This window comes from Anarhichas minor, unplaced genomic scaffold (genome assembly GCF_050575085.1).
Source record: "Anarhichas minor isolate MPS153535 unplaced genomic scaffold, ASM5057508v1 ptg000025l, whole genome shotgun sequence".
NCBI classification, from domain to species: domain Eukaryota; kingdom Metazoa; phylum Chordata; class Actinopteri; order Perciformes; family Anarhichadidae; genus Anarhichas; species Anarhichas minor.
Genome location: NW_027466471.1, coordinates 5,099,786 through 5,114,849, shown reverse-complemented (window position 1 = coordinate 5,114,849; position 15,064 = coordinate 5,099,786). Strand labels below are relative to the sequence as shown.

The 15,064-nt window shown below is 41.0% G+C and overlaps 2 protein-coding genes across 2 annotated transcripts; one reads left to right on the top strand and one right to left on the bottom strand.

Annotated features, from left to right (window-relative positions):
- The first annotated feature begins 952 nt into the window (after positions 1-952).
- Positions 953-2,590, top strand: LOC142957432 (myosin regulatory light chain 2, atrial isoform-like). Its single transcript, XM_076099256.1, has 6 exons — positions 953-1,048; positions 1,822-1,897; positions 1,983-2,087; positions 2,185-2,263; positions 2,342-2,390; positions 2,486-2,590. The coding sequence occupies exons 1-6, from the start codon at positions 1,013-1,015 to the stop codon at positions 2,588-2,590; spliced, it is 450 nt and encodes a 149-aa protein (XP_075955371.1). The 5' UTR covers positions 953-1,012.
- Positions 2,591-4,946: 2,356 nt separating this feature from the next.
- On the bottom strand, positions 4,947-12,951 carry agpat9l (1-acylglycerol-3-phosphate O-acyltransferase 9, like). Its single transcript, XM_076099666.1, has 14 exons — positions 12,915-12,951; positions 12,378-12,589; positions 12,186-12,252; positions 10,857-11,005; positions 9,876-10,021; positions 9,023-9,097; positions 8,816-8,905; positions 8,638-8,731; positions 8,421-8,536; positions 7,980-8,035; positions 7,196-7,281; positions 6,942-7,070; positions 6,738-6,817; positions 4,947-6,025 (listed from the first exon to the last, which is right to left on the bottom strand). The coding sequence occupies exons 2-14, from the start codon at positions 12,519-12,521 to the stop codon at positions 5,920-5,922; spliced, it is 1,338 nt and encodes a 445-aa protein (XP_075955781.1). The 5' UTR covers positions 12,522-12,589; positions 12,915-12,951; the 3' UTR covers positions 4,947-5,919.
- Positions 12,952-15,064: the final 2,113 nt, after the last annotated feature.

Sequence of the window (15,064 nt, the reverse complement as noted above, 5' to 3'; positions counted from 1 at the left end):
TCTAAAGGGGGGGGGGGCAAGGGGGAGGTGTCCGACGCACCTGGTTCCCCCATGTTTGAAAGAAACGCAGTACAAGTGCCCTCTTGGATGCACCTATGGTAGATAAAACATAAAAAATTGCCCTCTGAGGTGCAATTCCGGGGGAGAAAACACAAAGCGTCCTCTAGGGTGCCTTTCATGGAGAAAACATGATGAAATGCGTTCTTGGATGCAGAAAAACATAAAGTGCCCTCTGGGGTTCTTTTCCAGTGAAAACAACATAATGAAGTGCCCTCTACTCTACGGTACTCTTTCGGTGGAGAAAACAAAATGCAGTGCACCAATAGGTGCCCTTAAATGGAGAAAACATGATACAGTGCCTTATAGAATGCCCTACATGCTAGAAAACTTTCTGATGCCATTTTTTTTTAAATTACCACTGCCCCTCAGACAGCCTGAGTCCGCCACTGCTTACATTTAATTTACACATACAGCAGGATTTGAGCTCTGAGGAGCAAACTTCATTCAGTTGAGTGACGTGTGATGTCAGAGGTCACTTCCCCCCGTCTCCTCTCTGCTCTTCCTATCTCTATTTTCCAGTCCAGAGGAATCTTGGCTGCTTCATGTCTTATCAGGCACCTTCAGTGACACACAGAGAGCAGCCGTGGCCATGTAAGGGACTGTTCTGCCCACCACAGGCTATTATTGGAGGGTAGAAGATAAGATGGGCCGTACATAAAACCCACTCCGGCATCACACCTTTGCTGGGAGTCCACATACGATCATTCAGACATGGTAAGCCACTCATACTTTCAGTCGGTGACGATTTTAAAAGTTGGAATCATTGTAATGGTGTATTCAAGAACACATTTGTTATTGTCTCTTGATTGCTGTTGTATTGTATAAATCCGCAGACCACAAAAAATAGCAGCGCGTAAACTTAACGTGTTTGTGTTCCTCTTCTCAGGCAAGTAAGAAGGCCTCCAATAAGAGACAGAGGGGAGGACAGAAGTCTTGCTCCAATGTCTTCTCCATGTTTGAGCAGTCCCAGATACAGGAGTTCAAGGAGGTACAGTGCTGCATCGTGTGCCGCCTTCACAGCTCCCTTTGAAACTTCTCTTGGGGGAAATTTGTGTGGGAACCTGTGATTTTTACAAATCAGTGCAAGGGAAGGAAAAAGGGGAAATGGAAATATTCAAGGAATTGAACTCCTTTAGTTAACTTGAAGCGGCCTTATAGACAAAATGCATGGATGAAAACATGCCTATTACGTTTGATTTCATGTAAGAGACATTAATAATGTATAAGAGTTTTTAGTTAAAAGCGTGATTCTCCAAAACAGTCATTCAGTTTTTCCTAGAATACATTTTTTTCACATTTTTAAAATGAATTCTTCAGTTTTAAAAGTAAGGCATCAGTGTTCCTCCTGCCATAATTAGCAATGGCTATTCTCATGAAGCAGCTTTGTGTACAAGAAGCCCTATAAAGGATCAATGCAACAATTCCTTACTTGTATTATCAAGAGGAAATAATGCAGTAGCTCTCTTGGAAATGCACTAATTTAAATTCTGACGCACCGATTGTAAAGCGGACATTTTACAGTTACAATTCACTAATAATAATTTGTGTGTCTAAATTCCCCTCTTTTGACCCTTGTCACTGAGAAGAAAGAAAAGCCTAAATGCACTTACATTTGGTGAACTCTGAAGGGTCAAATAGCTCCTTTTCAGTATTTCTGTCATTTTCATGAATGACCATCAGCCTACCTGCACTTCAAAAGAAAAAACGTACATATTTTATTTGAATTCTTCACCATTGTTATTTCTGTGCTTCATCCCACAGGCTTTTGGATGCATTGACCAAGACAGAGATGGTGTTATCAAAAAACAGGACCTGAAGGAGACCTATGGACAGCTGGGTATTTTCTTAATCTTTATCTCTTCATCTTCATATATATATATATATATTCATATATATAAAATATAAATTGGTTTGTGTACCAGGGAAGCTTAATGTCAACGATGAGGAGCTGGACGAGATGCTGAATGAGGGGAAGGGTCCCATTAACTTCACCGTGTTCCTCTCTCTCTTTGGGGAGAAACTCAACGGTGAGGGCTTTTCACTGACAATCAAACAAATCTTTTATTTTAAAAATATATATATATTTAGAAGATTCTTTACGATGCTTGTGTTCCCCCCCCCCAGGCACCGATCCTGAAGACACCATACTTGCTGCCTTCAAACTGTTTGACCCCAATGGGACGGGCTTCGTTAACAAGGACGAGTAAGATACATTTTAATTATTATTTTCCATGTTATTTATATTTTCCATACTAGCTGTAACATGTTTTTGTTTATCCAGGTTTAAGCGGTTACTGATGAACCAGGCTGATAAATTCACAGCAGAGGAGGTTTGTGTTTTCCATCTTTTATTGTGACAGACTCCAAAACTATTCTGTGGGATGATCCCTTTCACCAGGCAAATTCTCACTTCATAAACCTGCAGGTGGATCAGGCCTTCGCTCTCGCTCCCATCGACCCGACTGGCAATATTGACTACAAGTCCCTCTGCTACATCATCACGCACGGGGATGAGAAGGAAGAATCCTAACAAGGGCCGTGGTCGGGTCATACAGGTCGTCTAAACCTGCAGACGGCTGCTTCTAAACTGGCTGGTTATCATTCGGAAGCCTCGATGACTGATGGAGTAATGTTGGAATGTCTGATTCATTCAAACGTTATAAATGCTGCAGTTCTGTTGCTGTTAGAAATGGTTTCATTTGTTTGTTGGCTATTTTGAGAATAAAGTGTTCCTCAAAAGCTTCTTTGTTAATTACAAATAATAAACACTGTACATGTAACAAGACTAAAAATACATTGCTATTGCTGTGATCCAAGAAAAAAAAAAATCTAAGTCCTACTTTTGATTATGTAAAAGATGAATGAATAAAGAAAGAAAGAAATAATAGTCAGGAAATATGTAACTTGAGTCAGAATCATATCCACACACTATACAAAATTACATTAAAAGTAAAGAAAACTATTTAAAGACAGGAGAGAATTAGAATTGGATAAACTCCAGACTGAATGCTCACTAGCAGAGAAGGCCGTTTTCTTGGTTGGTAAAAGGTTTTTTTTATACACGATTTTGTATAAGACTGTTTAAATACAGTATTTCACATAAAGAAGATGCCATGCTGTCCATCACATTCAAAGAGGCCTCACTGCTGTTCCATTCGTTGGCCACATTGTTGCCACGGATACAACAACAAACACCACAGCACACATTTCCCTGCTCGCACAGCGACCAGACGGTCAACAACAAGAGGACTAGGTGTGTGAAATATATGCATATGCGAGGCAAGCTCCACTTTCAGCACATTTGCAGCAGCAGCAGAGTTGCATCCAAATGATTGAGACTTCACTTTGGATTTTTGCAATCTGTAGTTCTTCCGTCAGAGATGCCGATTGCATCTGGAGCTGCAGGCAGGGTGGATGTGGGAGGAGAGCCTGACCCAGACAGACTGAGGACAAAGACCAAACCTGCCAACAGGAACTGTGACTCTTATCTGCAACGGTGGGTAGAATACAGTGCGACGGGTGTTACGTTGCCTTTCATGTAATGAACGGGTAAGGAACGTTAATGCTGTTGCTGTGACCTCTCAGACAGAACAGCCCACGATAGGGATGTCAATACAAGACATGCAACATATTTTTAAAGTAACAGTGTGTAGGATATAGGGAGAGTTATTGGCAAAAATGTAATATAATATTCATAACTATATTGTCATCAGTGTTCTCACCTAAAACTGAGAATTGTTATGTTTTCATTAGATTAGAATGATGCGTTCGTATCTGGATATAGATCTGTTTTGAGCTGCTGTAGAAACAGATCCTGTAGATCCTCTTTACATGTCTGTAAAGAGGATCCACTCCCTATGTAGGGCTCATTCTAAGCTAACAATAACACAACAATGTCCTAGTGTCAGCTGATTATACACTAGTGAAAACATAGTTATGCATATTGTATTCAATTTCTGCCAATAAATCCCCATAAATCCTGCACACTGTTCCTTTAAACCAAAGCTACGCATAACTAATAAACTAGCTATATTCAAAAACACAAACAAGACATTATAGTGCAACAATAGGCTGCTCGGACAGTAAAAAACAACAACCATTGTATTCATTCAGGGAAAACCAGAGAGCAGCTTTATTAAAACACTGCCGGCCCGAAGGGACAGCAACTGGATACACAGATGTGAAGCACTAATCGGGCTCATACATATTTCTCCATGCCCTTTTGTTTCTCCCGGCTGGTTCGCTAAAAGGACGAGAGGTCACATTTTCAAGATGCACTGGCTGTTGTAAATAAATTAGACAGAGATATCTTGCCGTTCACATGTAAACGTATTGTCATGGTTGCAGATATCAGGAACTCCAAGAGAGAAAGAAAAACAAAAGCAACGTGATGCAGGTGAGTACCGTCATCAAGTCTGGTTTAGAGGCCGCGAGACACAATGCGACTGTTGCTCACGAGATTGAAGTGCCGTTTGTTTGTTACGCAGGGCACCGAGGACAAGACAGATCCGGGCGATGAAGAGAGTAAGGGTGAGGACACTGACAGTTTGAATTGTATGTATGTATGTATGTATGTATGTATGTATGTATGTATGTATGTATGTATGTATGTATGTATGTATGTATGTATATATATATATATATATATATATATATATATATATATATATATATATATATATATATATATATATATATATATATATATATATATATATATATATATATATATATATATATATATATATATATATATATATATATATATATATATATATATATATATATATATATATATATATATATATATATATATATATATATATATATATATATATATATATATATATATATATATATATATATATATATATATATATATATATATATATAGTTTTAATCAAGTTTTAATCATCCATCTTTAAATTTGCTTTTAGGAGCCGAAGAGGGGAGCCCACAGAAAAACATCAGCAGTGAAGATCACACTTCAGGAGAACCAATCAGTGGAGAGGGATCCAAAAAGTCTCGGCTGTGTGTTCTCCTTTAAGGCCGTCACGTCCCGTGTGGACATACAATTAACTATCTTGCACACTCGACGTTCTCATGTATTATTTAAGTGCCAAACCCTTGTGTCTCTTGTGTCCATGCTTAACAGTTCTGTGGGGGTCAAACTTGACAAAAAAGAAAAGAAATTACAGCGCAAGAAGTTCTTTTTGAAGAACAAAAAAGAAAATAGTGTATCATGTCTATCAGTGTTAAATTCAATAACGGAAGATTGTTGTCTTTCAGGTGTCATGTGGCTGCTCATCAGTGTTAATTGTGTTGCAATACAACACTGCAAGATCTAAAGACATTAAAACCAATGTCTAAACGCTAAAGTCCCAATTATCTCAGTGTCTGCATGAAATGATGTTATGTTATAAAACAGCACAACTACAAGACACGTCCAGGTTCTTTTCACAACGGCTACTAGAAGTTGTAAACAAAAATGAACTGCACATGAATGAAGTGGACCGACCGTGAGGCCTTCACGAATCCAGTTTTTCTGAGCGGCTCGTCCGCAATCACAGGTTTCAAATCGCAATAACGGCTACGGTTTCTTCAGCAGCATTAAAACCAAAAAGGAGCCCCCCCCCCCCGTTTCACGCTCGGCTCCTTGTAAAGTTCAATATATTGCACTTTTCTGTTTCCTGTGAATCGCTGAGACTCTCCCCCTTCTTTTGGCAGTACCTGAGAATACACAGTGTGTTTAAATGTCCACTTGGCGGCATCAGGCCCCGGCTAACGAGAGCATCACCAGTGGGGAGAGAGAGAGGCCCGTTTCCAGTGTGCGTGTCCTCCACAGGGCGGGGATCCGTCTCAGTCACTGCTGCTGCTGTCGTCTCCCACCACCATGCTGCTGTACTGCTTCTGCTGCTCCTCTTTAAATGACTCCTTCACCTTCGCTCTCTTCAGGCCTCCATCCCTGCAGAGGCAACCGTGTGAGGCAAACTGAGAGCAGTGCTAACTGTTGAAGCATGTCAATCACTATCAAGGTAAAAAAAAAAAAAAAAAAAGCCTGTGGATGTTATAGTTCTTTTGGAAACCTTTTCAAAAAGACATTAGGTGCATTTATAACTTAAGTAAAAGATTTTTTTACCCACCAGCTGTGATATAAACGGTACATTTGTGTGTTATAACACCAATCTTAGTCATAGATTAAAGGGATAGTTCCCCCCCAAAATCAAAAACTACATATTTTTCCTCTTACCTGTAGTGCTATTTTATCAATCTCAATCGTTTTGTTGAGAGTTGTTTTGGAGATATCGGCCTTCTCGCCAATATAATGGGGCTTTATTGGACTCGGCTTGTGGTGCGGCAAAAAAAAAAAATACATCTGAAAAACTCAACAGCAGTGTCTCCTTCCAGAAATCATGACCCAGAACTATTCCATAGCTCCTACACGAAACTGCTCACATCAATGTCTGTGGATCATGAATTATGTAATATATTATAGTGGAGAGACGACAGACGTCTCTACGGCCAATATACGTAGCACTATAGGTAAGAAGAAAAATTTGTATACATTTTATTTTGGGGGTGAACTGTCCCTTTAAGCCCCGTCCTGGACTTAACTCCATATACTCTAGAAAGAGAAGAAAAATGCTCCGTTTACAAATAAACGAGTTGAATCTTACCACTGTAGATCCACCAGCCCTCCCTGGTGAGCGATGGCCGACTTCACCCTGTTGGCAAACTGGACAGCATCTTCCCCCTCCTGCCATTTTGGAATACAACAACAATCAGTCGACCCTGATGTATGCGTCTGTGTGTGTACATATGTGGAGGGGTGGGTCACCAGGACTTTTTATGCATGTGCTTCGCTGCAGGGTCGTACACACCTGTTGGTGCATGGCTGGCAGGTACCAGACATTGCAGACCAGGGCCCAGCTGGTCATCATCCTCAGCAGGTAACTGACCATGCTATACTTGGAACTGTTCCAAAAAGCATCTCCGAACTTTGGGTCATACTGAGAAAAAAAAAAAAGGGGAAGAAGAATAAAAAGAAGTGCAACGAGGAAGCGTGTTTTGAAACACGCGAGCCAGAAGGCCAGAGAGAACAACTGAACGAGGGACGCAGACAGGACCGGAGTACCTTAATGGCCACCGGATATATCGTTGCTCCGATTTCAAAACTTCCCTTTTTGAACATCATGACGGACGTGTTGTTGACACAGGTTCCTGCGGACAGCAGACATCGGGGATTAAACCCACATGAAAAAAAGCTTCTCGTCTGTCACGGCCGAAAAGCCGCTGTGGATGAGGTAACTCTCATCCCTCTACATCAGGGGTCTTCAACGTTTTTCAGGCCAAGGACCCCCAAACTGATAGAGAGATGGAGCAGGGACCCCTGACTATATATATTGTATAAAATTGTGTTTTATATTAAACTGGGCCTAGTGCCATGTATAAACATACCTCTTTACTGTGCATTCAATACTAAGCTATTCAAATAATACACAGGTTCATATATTCATGTTGTTATTTTAAACATGTGGAAGGTACAGTGAGTAGGGTGGCCGTGCCACTGCCATTTAGAAACGCACCTCGTCAACTGATACCAATGCCAATATCAACATTGTCTGTCAATTGCATGATAATCATGCATACAAGCTATTCAAATAGACGTTTTCATTTTAAACATAAATGTGTAAACTAAAATGAGTGATGGCCTATTAGTGCCACTGCCATGCATAAACATACCTGTTATCTTGCATACAATACTGAAGCATTAAAATAATGGACAGATTCAGGTTGGGGGAAAAAAAATAAATAATAATTGTCTAATCAACCAAATATTTCGCGGACCCCCTGCAGTACCTCCGCGGACCCCCTAGGGGTCGCAGATCGCCTGTTGAAGACCTCATGGTCCCTCTTACCCTCTGGAAATATCAAGATGGGGAGCTTTGTCTTGTCGTTCACATGATCCTTCAACCTGGAAACGACACAAAGAGGGTAATGGAAACCGTTTTCCTGTACACTTCTGACAACATCAAACATCTGTGAGGAGCGCCTAGGTGATATTGTGAGATGCTGGAATCCAAACCGCGTGAGTCACCGCTCTGTAGCAACTTTCCAAAACGTATCCGTTCTTGTTTGGAAACTCTCATTCATGATTTTACATGCCAACCTGTGTCAGTGCCAGAGCAGCCACAGTGTGTGTGTGTGTGTGTGTGTGTGTGTGTGTGTGTGTGTGTGTGTGTGTGTGTGTGTGTGTGTGTGTGAGTAAACACAGGGCAAGAGAGAGGGCGAGAGAGAGCGAGAGAGGCCAAGACAAGCCTGAACAGAAGTGCTGGAGTTAGGGAGGGGGACAATCCAACCTTTTGGTCACTAGGTGGCGATCTTTCATCTCTGCTCTCTCGAACCAGATGTGAGGACACGACCTCACCATGGCCCTCTGGAGGACTCCCATCAAACCTCCGTGTATCTGCCCCACCTGATGATCACATTTTGACAGTTATGGCTGCATGAAAAAGAAAAGGACCCATCAATGTAGAAATGTTCCAAAAGCAAAAAAGAAAAAAGGAGTTTTCGTACCATAGCGTAACAGCCATCGTTGCAGAGTATCACTATGTCAATGGGACTAGTGTGATTGGCGACACAGATGCCTCCCTTCTGGGGTTTGTTTTCCCTGTTGTGGGGAGGTGAAGCCAGATGTCAGACGGCGTTCCCGGTCGGACTGTTCGGCGGCGACGTGGCGAGGAGGCTCACTTACCTGTTGTGATAGCGGATGGTGGCAGAGAGTCCTCGAGCACAGATCCTGTAGCACATCACGTGGACCCATTCGCTGAGCCAAAACTTCATCCTGAACTCACACACAAAGAAGCACGGGTGAGGAGGGAACCACCTTCATAAGAATTTAAAAAAAGAAAAAGAAATATGGAATATGACTTCTATTGGTGGGGTTAGAGTTTGTGGTCACCTCCAGTTTGGGAGGAATCCAACTGCAGATGTTCCTATGACCAACCAGGTGAGACCAATGCAGGCCAGAGTTATCCTGGAGAAAGTAAAACACATTTATTTATTTATTTATTATCACTTTTACAGCAGAAGCAAATAAAATAAAAACTCATACACATAATAAAATACCGAATAGCCATTGTATACGACTTTTTCTATAACTAAATTCGAAACTAAAATATTCCTTTTTTGACACTTTTAGATCAGTATTGTTGTGCTCCTGATTAACAATATATGCAAAAGAATGACTAAAAATAGAATTTATTTGGATATTTTGCTCAAAATTCAATCATTACAATTTGGTTTCTAAAACTAAATATGATGTGTGCTTCCGTAAGCTAGTACCAACCGATTTCAACCAATAATAGTGACATCCATCAATTAATCTGCAACGTTTAGAGAGAAGGGAGGCGTGTGTGTGTGCATGTGTGTGTTTGAGACAGTAGCTCCTACATTCTGAACCCGTCCACTTTTTAGCGGCCCAATCAAATTCAAGGGATTTGATTTAAATCCCTCTTGTACCTGTACACCGCTCAAATATTTAGTTTCACTGGAACTTTAGTTCCCGAACTGTAGTTTAAAATGTAGCCTTCACAAAAATACATTAATCATGGTCTGATAGGTAAAAAAAGAATAATCATAATTTTGCATTTTTATGACGTTATGTATTTTTCAATGGGCCTCAATTTCCGCTTATACATCATATTTACCAGATCAAATGGTTCTACAACCGCTTTGACTCAAACTTTGACATTGTTTCTGCCTGGAAGACAACACTGCATCACAACATCTTAACAGTGGCAGTCTGTGCGTACCTGAGAGGGGCGAGGATGCAGTATCTCACGACGATGCCCAGGCTGTAGACCAGTGTCAGCCTCATGCTGATGAACTGGAAGTCGTTGTTGGTGCGAGTCAGCAAGTTCCACAACACCAGCTCCTCTGAGCTGAACCGCTGCGTCACCTGGATTTAGAATAAAACTAAAATTTAAAAATCCGAACAGCTGAACAGGGCCACTAATTACTAGGGGTGGGAATCACCAGAGATCCCGCGATACGATATTATCACGATACTGCGATATTATCACGATACTGCGATATTCTGAGTATTGCGATAACATAGGCCTATATTGAGATTTATTACTTTTTTCAACTTCAAATTATGTCCCCAAAGGAAAACTGTGTCAACATGTTTTATCTAATAAAGTTTTCAGTCTGTTCATCTCACTTCAATCATTTTTATTGCAGCAAAATAGGATTGTCAAGCAGACAGACTGACCAACAATGTCATAAATGTTGCACCTGACAAACTGAACTGTTTGTATTACTACATAGTCCAACTTAACTAAATGCAAACGTGTGGACTCAGTATATGAACTATAACTTATATAAGTAGGATATAAGAGTTATAGAACTCAGTATAACTTGCGATGCGTGGACGTCGAGGGCAGAGAGACAGTTATGCGCTGCACTCTCCCCATGAGCCTGGCTACTGTTGGCAGATTTAACCCCGTTGTGAGGCCAGATGTCTCCATCTTTGTTTTGACCAACTTCCTACCAATCACGCTGACCCAGGACCTTTGCTGACCTCACCAGAAAACAACTCAGCACCATCTAGTGGACTGAAAAAGCAATTGATTTGATTTTTCAAAAAAAAAAAAAGTTTATACATTAAAAGATCGATACTTGGCGTCCGTGTATCGATACAATATCGCCACGCAAAATATCGCGATACTATGCTGTATCGATTTTTTCCCCCACCCCTACTAATTACCGTTTACATACAGTCAAAACTGTACCTCATCCTCTACAATGCTCTCAATTCCTCTGCGGGTGAAATAGAAGCTGTCACTAAGTGTGAAATCACCGCCCACTGGTTGTTTGGGGCGACTGCATCTGAGTTCCTCAAACTCTTTCTCCATGGAGCCATCTTCCCTCTGGATGAGACCTGACACACACACACACACACACACACACACACACACAGACAACATTCAAACTCAATCATCTGATAGGAATCATTATGTTAACAACAAGCCTGGAAGATAAGTCAGCCTCGCCCTGTCTCTCAGGATTGTGACGATAGTGTAACAGGACGTAACGGAAGAAAAATAATCAAAGTTCATCCAGGAACGTGTTTCTTGGAAGGACATTGATATTTTCTACTTGTGCAAGAATTCTGTAAAAACACAAAGCTAAAATAAACGGTTGCAATAAATCAAAGCACGAAACCGTTCTGAGATAATGAAAGAAAAATACTCTGCTTCACATAAAGATGTACGACACATATCGCTTGGCATAACAGAGCAGACTCAGATCCCCGATGAGATACCGCAACAGATCCCAAAACAGCTAAGAGTTGGACTCCGTATTATCTGATAACTCAGCAGGCAAAGTCCAAAACCTGGAGGGACTAACTGTGCATTCAATACTCCGCCTCATCTCTGTTAATGAAGCGCTTCCACTTCTTCCCGTCGTCGTCCACATTTAGAAATGTAACACTGACTTACTTTGAACTCTGCAGAGGTCACACGTTTGCTGACACAACGTCTGCCTTGAGTTACGACTCTGCAGCTTAATGACTGATAAAAGAGTTGAGCAAGTAATTGCGTCTTGTGAGATAGGAAACATGGTGAAGTTCTGCCTATCATAAAAGTTCTCAAGTTTATTTTTATATTTATGTCATACCTTTCTTAAAATTGAAAAAAAAATGTCACTATCAGCTTGTTTTAATACTAGTATCATCCTATGTTGTCTATTTTTTTTTTCATTATTATTTTTGCTTCTTGTGTCGCCTGTTTTTAAACACCTGTGCATTTTTTTATTTCTATAATCTATTGTATCTCTCTCGTGAAGCACTTTGAGCTGCATTTCATGATGAAAGGTGCTATACAAATAAAGCTTATTATTATTATTATAATTTCACATTTATTTAAAGGGATATCACCACTTAGGAAATGCATCTGTATGCAAATCTCCACAATACGATTGCAACATGCTTGCCCAGACTTGTAATAAAGTGTCTTATGAAATCCAGCATTGCAGAGCAACACGTGCGTCACACTCTAAACCCCAATGTTTCACAATAAAAGATGTGACAGCACAAGTAGCCCCTGATTTCCACACACCGTTAGATGATGAGGCTTCGAGTGTTCGTTCCTCTGCGTATACTTTCTGTATCTTCAGAGTGGCCCACTGTGGAGGAGGACAGAAAAAAGAATGGACTCATGTCTCACGTGGGTGACAATCTGCAGGACTTGCAACATTTTACACCTGTGAGGGGACACACAAAAAACGAGACGAACAAGCATATAGGCTACCTCTAAGGTTTTCACCAGGATGGTCATGTAGGTCTCGGAGATGCCCAGCGAGAAGCCGAACATGGCCGGGACCATGATGAGGCCGACGATGAGGTAGAGCCAAACCTTCAGGGCCCAAAGGGCCAGTGTCCAGAACTCCTCCATCTCCACCTTGTCTATTCCCTGCAGAAGCGTTGGAAGGATCAGCCCAGTGGCTCAGGAGTAGAGCAGCCCTGCATGTGGAGAGGGGAAGTTGTTTGTTGTTGTTTATATTTATATTTGCACTGTTGTCACCTAAATAATACAGATAGCAACATGTGGAAGTCAACCACCACAGTGAGGAATGGAGCAAACAATTATAAATAAAACGCTGACACTCCAGTTTATGTATTCAGGAGTCACCCGGTCACAGTACACCGCACAGAAACGCACGATCGGTATCACGTGTGTCCCTGCCAATATAAACGAATAATTTGAATAACCGAACCACGGCAGGACTCCTCTGTCATACAAGATCAGATTGTTTCTGTTAGTTTTAGCCGCACCAGCTCAACGTACCTGTCAGACTCAAATCCATGTCCTTCCTCCCTGAAAGTATAGCTCGGAGGACTTGAGCACAGAGAACAAACACGCCCATTTACTACTGGAACAAAGTTCACGGAGCAGCCCCCCCCCCTCCACACTCCCTCCCGCGGACAGAAAGGGAAGCGCAGACACGTGACACTCTATGCCCGGTTTGGTGGGGAAATAACTTGTTTTCCTTTGCAGAATATATTATTTTTAGATCTTTATACCTTCCTAAATAAAGATTGTGATGACAAAATATAAGGAAATAAATACAAAATGTGAGCCAGTTGGTTTCATTCTTGACCTTGGGAATGGCAGAATGGCTCCACTTACTTTAGTTTTTCTGGAGCTTTCCTTGAAATTAGCTCTGAGCAAACTCTACCCACTGATGAAGACCACAGAATATGGTTGAAAGGTCCAGAACATATGTGGGTGTTATAAGAGTGTTTTATTTAATTTATTTAAAGAAATGATATGTGTGCATATACATATAGATAAGTGATACAATGATCTTCGTTTTTTCTTGTAGTTTGAGAGTAGCAGTCACTAACCCAGCTGCTAAATATGCTGACCTGAAACTGATGCGTGCTGGGAAACAGTGATATCACTGTAATGAAATGTCACAAACCTCATGTTGCTATACATAACATGGTGAAACCCTTGATGAGGAATGAGGCCACGATCTCTCTCTCTCTCCCTCTCTCTCTCCCCCTCTCTCCCTCTCCCACCTAAGACTAACAAAAGGTCCTGATCATGTTCCAGGTTCAGACATTTCACAGTCTGTTGCACATTATTGTAAGAGGGCTTCAGGGGGTCAGTCAGGGTAACAATAAGAAGGCAAATACTTGGATATTTGGCAAAGATGCATTTTTAAAAGAAAACCCTGCCTACCATAGTAACATGCAAGAGTATATGATGATGCAATTCATGTCTAAAATAAATATTTCTCATATAAGACAGCTGCGATTAAGCATTATGTCTTCACCGCTTTGTTGTTAAATCAGGCTAATGGCCCAGGCCTGCAATTCTGCAGCAGACATTCGAGATGTGTAGTAAAACACCCGCCAGCAACACACAATGTGCCCTTTAATGTCAGGGCGTGTTAGCTCCAGTAAGGCAGAGCTTGTTGGTTCTAAAATAGCTGTTTTTTATCTTTAAACCTCAACACAAACACATATACAGCATGCAACACTGCTGCTTTTATTGGGTTTAGTGGGGGGGGGACACCCCAGCCTGGCCCATTAGTGTTAGAAATTAAGGAAATTCAACAAACATTTCCCTGTTTAAAAGCCACTGCTCCATTATTCAGCAGTCTCAAACATTCAAGTGCTTTGTTTAAAAGAAACAAAAAGTATAAATCTCAGATGCCAATGATTTTAATGAGTTCACTGCCTCTGTGTCTCCCATGGAGCAGGACAGCGAAGGAGGGAATGTGTTGTGTCTCAGTAGCCTTCTGCTCCAGGGAGAAATAACTGAACCACAGCAGTATTTACTGAGAGGATCCACCTCAGAAAAAGGGCCTTTACCTCGGGCCACAGTGTGCCGTGGTTCACGGGGGATTTTAATGTTCTCTGGAAATAATAAATAATGTCTTGCAGTGGGCTCCACAGTGCACCGTTAACGTCAGACACACATGTCTACTTTGACAGTGGAGGCTGGAAGTACAATATATTGAAGTGTGAAGGCATTCTTGGGGTCCAGTTTCCCTGAATCCACCACAGTCCTGCACACTGAAATCTAATTCTACTGACATAAAAGGCAGAGTTAGAGCTAAACCGTATGGAAATCATTGTCTGACATGGAATGACCTAATACTTCTTTCCTTTGTCTCAAATAAAACTAAAGAATACATGTGTTTGCATAGGGTTGGTCTGTTGTTTGACTTTTAAGACCAGTTTCTTATTCATGTAATGCAAAAATACGTTTCAAAGTATGCAAAAAAAAAAAAAGGTTTAGCTAATTTCCCCAAATCTTCCAATAAGCATCTGTATCAGAATCTGGAGCATAAAAGGGAGATCAATTGTACAGGCTACAATTACATAACTGTATATGTTGATGCATTTTTATAGCAGTAGGCCTACTACCGTTTATGTTGAAGTGACAGGTATTTAATCTCATCATGGCTGATACAGTTGCCATAA